This window comes from Sinocyclocheilus rhinocerous, unplaced genomic scaffold (genome assembly GCF_001515625.1).
Source record: "Sinocyclocheilus rhinocerous isolate Xijiao unplaced genomic scaffold, SAMN03320098_v1.1 scaffold1372, whole genome shotgun sequence".
In the NCBI taxonomy this organism is placed as follows: domain Eukaryota; kingdom Metazoa; phylum Chordata; class Actinopteri; order Cypriniformes; family Cyprinidae; genus Sinocyclocheilus; species Sinocyclocheilus rhinocerous.
The window spans coordinates 193,444-202,051 of NW_015640047.1; the positions used below are offsets into that span (position 1 = coordinate 193,444).

An 8,608-nucleotide genomic window follows, 5' to 3' on the forward strand; every position below is an offset into this window, starting at 1 on the left:
GTTTTAAATTCATTTTAAACCTCTTAAATCAATTGTTTTAATCATTTTCAAAGTTTTTAAATTCCTTGTTTTATTGTTGTGATTATTTTTGTCTTTTCTTTTATGTAAAGCACTTTGAATTACCATTGTGTATGAAATGTGCTATATAAATAAACTTGCCTTGCCTTGCCTATGACACTAATAAACTATTAAAATTCACTATATGATGTACTGTACATTTGGTAGTTTCTTGAATTCTCACATCTTGTTATTGAAACCAGTTCTGTTATCAGAAACCATCCGAGGAGATTTTTATTTTTTTTTCTTCAGGCTCCTCACCTTTCGCTCTAATAACAGATTTGATGGAATTTACATTTTTTTAAAAATGTATGTTCATGTCGCAAGCCATTTTTTATTTGCATAGCTTGTTTTACAATCATTGTTGTTTCAAAAGCAGGTTTACAAAAAAATCATGTCTTAAAGGAAACTGAGTTGAAATGAAACTTTGAAATGAAATTTTTAGCAACGTACAATGCCAGTGAATGGTCACCAAAACTTTGATGCTCCAAACATTGCATAACACTGCATAAATGTAAGTCATACTATTCCAGGTGTTTAATTCTTCTCTTCTGTAGCAACATTATTATTTTGGCAGAGAACAAAACTAAATAAATATGAGTCATTTTTTCACTATAAATATTGATTGTTTGTTCAGATCGACAGGAAGATGCTGCATTGAGAGGCGGAGCACAAATAAACCAATCCTGAGCTCTGTGGGCGGAGCCACAAATGATTAACAGTGATCACTGGTTAAACGGAGTCAAAACGCCTGAAGTGATGTTTTTTAAATCATATGTGTGTGTTTTAACCTCAATTAAGTATACAAGGGTAATTCAAATGAAAAAATTCAAATGACTCAATGTCATTGGCTTTTTTTTTTTAAAAATGCATTATTTGAATATCAATTCTGATTGGCCGGTTTTGTAATGAGAGGAGTTTATGGTGTCAGATCATGAATATTTTTGGCCCATTTTTTCAGAAGACAGTTTTAGATGTGGGCTGCATGCCCTTTCCTCGGCTGCGTTCCATTTCACTTTTAGACACACACTCACAAACGTCCCTAAGCACTTCCCCTTTTGAAATGCGTTCTACTTCATGAAGTGGACGAGGGAAGTGTATAAGGACAGACACAGACCATCGACCCCATGAGTCCAGCCATCTGTAAAAAAATTTTTTAAATAAATCAACTCCATAGCATATTCTAAGTAATCAAGGGCTTCCAATTCAGCCCATTGCAAGGGTTCAGCCAGTAGTGGGCACTCGTGCAATGTAGTCTAATCAAAGACGTACATCTGAGTAAACGAGACGGAGGGAAGTTAGCGAGTGAAGGGCATAAAAAACGAACTGGAACTCAGCCCTCGATAACTTCCCTCCATCTCGGGGGGGCGTGTCAAGATGGCGGAGTGACAAGTCGAACTTTTCACAGGCTCTGATATAATTGTGTAAAAGGCCATCCATTCTTGGTCTACGGTTATTGGATTTATAATTATTTATTTACTTTAATGTTTTTTGTTACTACATTCGTGTGAATTTTTGCTTTTACAAGACTATTCGCTTGCCTTTTGATGCTGCACTCGCTGAAGCGTTATGGCGGGGAAAACTGGAGAACATGCCTATGTTGGAATAGCTTCAGGGGAAGCAGGAGAGGAAACTATTGATACGATGGAGATTGAAGTGTCGTCTGCTAAAGATGTTCGACAGAAGACAATGCCTCACACCCCTCTCAAAAGTCCTGGGCCCAAACGAGTGAAAGCAGTACAGGAAAAGGATGAGATTTCCACTAGCGTTCTGTACGCCGCCATCCAAAGCCTCAGTCGTAAGTTTGACGAGAATTCGGAATACATTCGTGCCTTTGAATTCCAACTGAAAGAGAACACTGATGCAACTGTCAAAATTTCTGAGTCTCTGGATGCCAATACGATGGCGTTGAAAGGCGTTAAGGAGGATGTGGATAATTTGAAATCACAGGTAACTCTGTTACAGAAGAAAAAATGAACTGTTGAAACAGAAATGCGTGGAACATGACCGATACAAACGCAGATGGTGTTTGAGGCTAAATGGGGTTCCAGAAAGAGAAGATGAGGATGCCAGAAGTGTCGTGATTGATATTCTGTCACAGATCGTCCCTCACTCTCCTGAACAACTGCAGAATACTGTGGACACAGTTCATCGCCTTGGCAAAAAAGTGAAGGGCGCAAGACCGCGGCAAATCATCATTCAATTTGGCATGAGAATTGTACGTGACATGGTTTGGAGGATGTCGAAAAATGCACCGGTCTGCATGGAGAGAAAAATCCGCTTTAGAGAGGATTTCTGTAAGGACGACAGGGAGGCTCATGTTCGTCTATGGCCTAAAGTTGAGGAGGCAAGAAAGAAAAACGTGAAAGCATACCTTCGCGACGGATATGCAGTGATTAACGGTCAGAGAGTGACAGCTTAATCCGTGGTGAATGAAGTGATGTGCCTGTTTTTGAGCTAACTTAATTTCTGTGGAGAGGTCCACTGACTATTACGGCACAGTAACATCTTAATCAAGACCATGCGATTGTAGAGATCCAGGTACTTCATTTAGAATTCTATACAAAGATAATATCGAAAATATTACTTGCACGTCATTCCATAGGGCTTATTTTGAGTTCTGTTTTATCGGCCTTAAATGTGTTACTATATAGATTACATCTGAGGGAAAAGAAAGGATGTGATGTTCAGAACATGGTAACTACAGTAAATATCAAAGTGGGAAGTGATGCCCTCTGGGGGCATTTGGCCAGGGGTGTTTTTACACCACAGACAAGGTTTGAGAAGAAAAAAAATTATTATGAAAATATAATTATATTTTCCTTAAAATGTTCTTCCTACCTTCAGGCCTTATTCTCATGTCATATATAACTGTGATGTTCTGCAAAACAACGAGCTTTAAAACACGTTTTTCTTACTGGTGAAAATCAGATGGTCAGATCTGTTTTCTCTCAGGTACATCACGGTGTAAGCTTCACAGTGAACATTACTACATCACTCTCGTCAACGTAGTCCATATCAACAACAAAAATATATCTTGACTCCATATAGTGGTTATTTGGGGAAAATCCGAGGTATTTTGAGCAGTAGGATTATAAAAATGTGCGCTAATATACATTTTAATTAAGTAGTCTATATAAAATTGCAAAATAAATCTATCTATCAGTACTTTTTTACTTAAGTACATAAAAAATCTAGTACTTTTGCACTTTCACTCGAGTAAAATTGAAAAAGGAGTACTTTTACTGGAGTAATATTTTATTATACGTATCTGATTTTTTACTCAAGTACTTGATTTGTGTACTTCGTCCACCACTGCCCACTACTGGCCGAATCCTTGCAATGGGCTGAATTGGAACATCCTAAGCCATGGATCACTTGCAATCTGCTATGGAGTTGATTTGTTATTTACATTTCTTCCTTTAAGAATTTATTTGATGCAGCATCCTATATGTATATGAGAGTGTGTCTAAAAGTGGAACGCTGCCATGATAGAGGTTTATGTGACTTTATTAGCACATGAAAGATCTCAGAGCTATAGACATTAAATAAAACCTACACAACTCACATTTGGATGTCATTGAGTCTTTAAATCAACATTGATTATCTTGATAGTCTTAAATGTCGTGTGTTTGGTTATTTGATGGTGCAGCATGTGGTTCATTGCTGATTTCTTTGCTCTGTTTTCACACGTCTGTCTCTGTGTGTTTATTTGTGCAACACCCTCCATCTAAATTGATGAAGTCATTCACTGTGGATTCAAGCACTTCCTTATTTCACAACATATTCCTGCTTTTAAATCATAATTTATCATTTTACCCTGATCTACTGAACAAAATCATAACAGTGCAGCTTCACAATGAACAGTGTATCATTTTATGGGGTCAAAGTGCTCAATTTTACAGGCTTCTGTTATTCTGTCTTTGTGTTTCGTTTAAGTGATCAGTTTAATTTGTGAACATCTCATATGTGTTTGTACAAATCCTCAAAATATTACCAGAGGTCACCATCTCCTGCTCCTGGCATCAACACCGATGTGCATATGTGCATTTTAGTCCAGTAATGTTGTTCACTTGTTGAGGGAGGGACACTGATATTTCCACTGCTGGGTATAAAAACAGTGTTAACCACAAATAGTCTGTCTAAACGTGCATGTGTTAAAAGAGTCAGTCATTTAGCTGCTGCTGATCTGATGAGCTTCATCACGGTAAGACAGACACACTCGTACTTCAGTGAAAACTGATGATTATCGCTCATATAACATACGTGTCGTAACATGATAATCGTTAAGAATAGGGTGATGTGCATGTACTGTTGATGAGTGTATAAGTGCTGATTACAAAAATCTGTCTCACACTAGATTGTGAATATTTTTGGCTCATGTTCTTGGAAGTGAGTGTGCATATGTTAAATATTGTCAAATGAGTTCACTAGCATATAGATGAGGTTCGAGGTGACAAAGTAAAAGCCACAAAACTCACATTGGGTACTTAATAAATCAACTTTGATTATTTTCTTAGTCTTGTTTTTCATTATTTGATAGTGAAGCATGTTGTTCACGGCCGATTTCCTGGTTCTTTTTCAGTCATTGATCTCTGTGCTTTTATTTCTGCTTTTCTGCGACTAATGATGAACTTCACATCATTTATCACTCAATAGATTCTGAGAAAATTAGCTTTTTTTCTGTAAAGAGTTGCTGTTTTCAAGAAGTAAAAGAGTTATCATGTTTTCATGGCCAAGTCTAATTGATAAAACAACATTTTCATCCTGTTGAATTCTGTGTTTCAGGGGTTTCTGGTGCTGGTTGGGGTGTAAGTTACAGTCCTTCACACATCTGTGCACTAAAAAACTCATCAGTGATAATGAGCTGCACTTATACATACCCTACTGGACATCAGATCATGAAAGTGTTCTGGACCAAAACAAATGTTAGAGAGAAAGAAGAAGAGTTTCCAGATCTGTCTGAGGATCCTGAATACAGTCAGAGGCTTCAGTATCTGGGAGACAAACAGCAGAACTGCACCATCAGACTGAGTCATGTGACACAGAAAGATGAACACATGTACTGTTTCAGATTCATCACTGATAAACCTGATCAAAAATGGATTGGTAATCCAGGAGTGAATCTTACTGTCACAGGTGAGTTTCATGAGGCTGAGCTCTTCTTCTGTGCATTGTTGAATAATAATCAGTGTATGACAGCAGCACTAGATATATATGGTTCACTGCAAAACTCAGACAGCTCCGTCAGGCCAAAGAAGATGCCCACAGGAAGGGGGATAATGTCTTGTATAAACAGGCTAAATACACACTGGAAAAGGAGATCAGAGTGGCAAAGAGGAATTATTCTGAAAAAATAAGGATTAAATTATCTCCCAGTGATTCAGCATCAGTGTGGAAAAGTCTAAAATAAATCACCAATTGCAAGACACCATCCCCCAGCACTGCGGATAATCAACACCTGGCAGACGATCTGAACGAGTTCTACTGTAGGTTTGAAAAAACACCCCACACCCGCCCTGAACACCTCTCCACACAACCATTCACACCTCCAGCAACCCCCCTCTCCCCCACACCTGCAATTCAGATCAGCGAAGACGAGGTGCGCCAGGTCTTCCGGAAGCAGAAAAGGAAAAAAGCACCAGGCCCAGACTGTGTTACACCAGTCTGTCTGAAATCCTGTGCTGACCAGCTGGCCCCCATCTTCACACAGATATCTCTGATAAATGGTTAGTAGGTTTTTTGGAAGCTCTTGTCCTTTTACTAAAACCATTATTCTGACACACAAAACCAGATGTAAATGTTGTGTCTCTAAAACACAAGAGAAACTTTCTAAGGCTGTGAAGGAAACAGGAAAGGTCACTTTCACAAATCCAGTGCTTTGTCAATGAATAAAAATGCATATAAATTTTGTATGTATGTAAATAATGAATAAACCATAAATACCAGTGGCAGCTGGCCAAAAGAGGGTGCTCGAGCAACGCCCGCCCTGAATCAAATCAAAAAAAGTAAAGGCAGGACTAGGACTGGATAAAGCAAACGTGTCTCGCAAGTAAAGTTTTGATGTATGATGATTGTAATCAAAGTAAAAACACAAGCTTATTTCAGAAGGCACGGATTTGGGACATTATAAAACGCTAAACTAAACATGAAATAATGAAGCCTAATATACTAAAACAGTGATATTGGAGGGCCAAATTCTGTCCTCACCTTATTATCAAAGCATACTTTTTACAGACAAGCAGAATAGACCAGAATATGAACGCAACAAGCTAAATTGCACGTTAAGCATTTTCACACCTTTATTTTAATTATTTAAAATATTATTAAATTATTTTCCCTCATAGTCTTTGCTGTTGCAGTGTATACATACATTGCAATTTAAGAAAAGTAAAAAAATAATTTAATTTACCTTGAAAAAAGCTTGCGAAAAATACAGTTTTGTGAGAATCCTCCTCAAACTTAATCCAGAATTTGGTAAAACATTTATCTGCATTTCAAACATTTCAAACCTGTCCAAATAAGGACCAAAGCTTTACTGATGATTTTTATGAAGTTTTATTAGTGTCCGTTTACTCCAAGAAAACCAACGAAAGAGTTGAATAAAACAAAGTACAACAAATGTGCATTAAAGTCTTGTCCATAGACTCTCTCTACTGCATTATTATAACATACTCAGCAAATTTCACAAAATACTTATTATAACTAACAGTATTAAAATATATACAGACCTTATGCCTTTTTTGGGGGGTGCTGAACAAACATATAAACAGTCTTTCCGTGAAAGAGTTCTGACAAGCCGTCATGAAGCGTTAGCTCCCTGTATCTTTTTGCCATTACCCCTTTAGCTGTGAATGCAGATTCAGATTCAAAATAAAAGTCCCACATGCAGAAGAGAAATATTGCGAACCTAACTCAACTTTCAACATACAAAGTATATTAAAAGCAATACAAAACAAACTAGAGATTATGTTATGTTACAACAGCCCTACCTAGAAAATTGTCCACCAGCCAGCACTGCTACGTCCAGTGAATCCTGTGATCTCCATCAGTCCATCTGGTTAAAAAATGGATGGACTTTCATAAATCTCTGACTTATAAGTCTCATTTGTGTGATGTCAAATTTACTTTGTTAATGTCTTGTTTTTTTTTTAGACCGACCAAAAAGTGTCTCAGTGTCCATCAGTCCATCTGGTGAAATAGTGGAGGGAGATTCAGTGACTCTGAGCTGCAGCAGTGATTCAAACCCTCCTGCAGAAATCAGCTGGTTTAAAAAAAGAAAGTTTGTAGGATCTGGAAGAATCTACAGCATCTCAAACATCAGCTCTGATCACAGTGGAGAATACAAGTGCAAGTCCATCAATGAACATGGAGAGAAATACTCTGCTGCTGTGACTTTAAACGTCATGTGTGAGTTAATGATCAAAATTTCCAAATTCACAATTTTCTCACATTTATTGTGAATTTACATTTTTGTCCTTTTTAGATCCTCCAAATAATGTCTCCGTGTCCATAAATGGATCTGGTGAAATAGTGGAGGGAGATTCAGTGACTCTGAGCTGCAGCAGTGATTCAAACCCTCCTGCTCTGAACTTCAGCTGGTTTAAGGAGAATCAAAGCTCAGCTGTTGGATCTGGACAGAGTTTCAGTGCACTACAGAGTGGACGCTTCTACTGTGAGGCTCACAATCAACATGGATCTCAGAGATCAGACGCTGTTACTGTCACAGGTGAAGCTTTTATTAACACACTCCTGTATCTTCACATCATTCATCAGTTTAATTATGATGATCTTCATCTTTCAGTTCATCCTGGTGCTGATAGGAACGTGATTGTGATCGCAGCAACATCTGGAGGATTATTCATCATCATCATCTTCATCCTGTTTATAATGTGAGTTCAGTAAAAAAAACTGCAGTTATTATATGTTCATTTTTGTTCTGATGTAGTAAAAATGTATCATATATGTTTTATTATTAGTATCGATAAGTGTATTGATAATGCAAGAGGACAATAGTAAAATCAAATTTTCAGTTAAAGTCAGTTCATCATTGATTCAGTGATGTCATCATCCAGATCAGCTCTCTTCTAATAGTATCTGTGTTAATCAAGTCGACAATATTGCCAGAAATTAAGTGTCCCCAACTAATCAAGCCAAAGGTGACAGTAACAAGAAACCAAAACTCCATCGCTGACAGAAATGGAGAAAAAACCTTGGGAGAAACCAGGCTCAGCCGGGGGGCAGTTCTCCTCTGGCCTGATGAAACCAGCGTGATGTGGTTTAATTCCAGGCTGCAACACAGGTCAGATTGTGCAGAGGACTCGTCTGGTTCCCGTGGTCTTGTGCCGATGGTCATCGAGGTCATGAGGTCTTCACAGGGGATCTGTCTCTAGGGCTCATCTAGTTGACGTTCAGGGCTGTAGAGGTTGTCTTGTGCTGATCCACCATCTGGTCTGGATATGGACTGGATCTGAGTGGCTACGGTGACGCTGGAATAAGAATGAAACAGACTAATATTTGCGTATGTCAAGTACATCAGGTGTTAATTATA

General features: G+C 38.0%; 1 protein-coding gene across 1 annotated transcript; it reads left to right on the top strand.

Moving 5' to 3' along the window:
• The first annotated feature begins 1,626 nt into the window (after positions 1–1,626).
• On the top strand, positions 1,627–7,953 carry LOC107752411 (nectin-1-like). The gene is made up of 6 exons (XM_016568371.1): positions 1,627–2,007; positions 2,159–2,459; positions 4,846–5,196; positions 7,213–7,467; positions 7,544–7,786; positions 7,862–7,953. The coding sequence occupies exons 1-6, from the start codon at positions 1,627–1,629 to the stop codon at positions 7,951–7,953; spliced, it is 1,623 nt and encodes a 540-aa protein (XP_016423857.1).
• Positions 7,954–8,608: the final 655 nt, after the last annotated feature.

Excerpts from the sequence above, each read along its gene's own strand:
- LOC107752411 (XM_016568371.1), top strand. The coding sequence starts at position 1,627 with ATGGCGGGGAAAACTGGAGAACATGCCTATGTTGGAATAGCTTCAGGG. Across the intron at positions 2,008-2,158 it reads TGGATAATTTGAAATCACAG|ATCGTCCCTCACTCTCCTGA; the intron begins GTAACTCTGTTA and ends ATTCTGTCACAG. Across the intron at positions 2,460-4,845 it reads CGGATATGCAGTGATTAACG|GGGTTTCTGGTGCTGGTTGG; the intron begins GTCAGAGAGTGA and ends TCTGTGTTTCAG.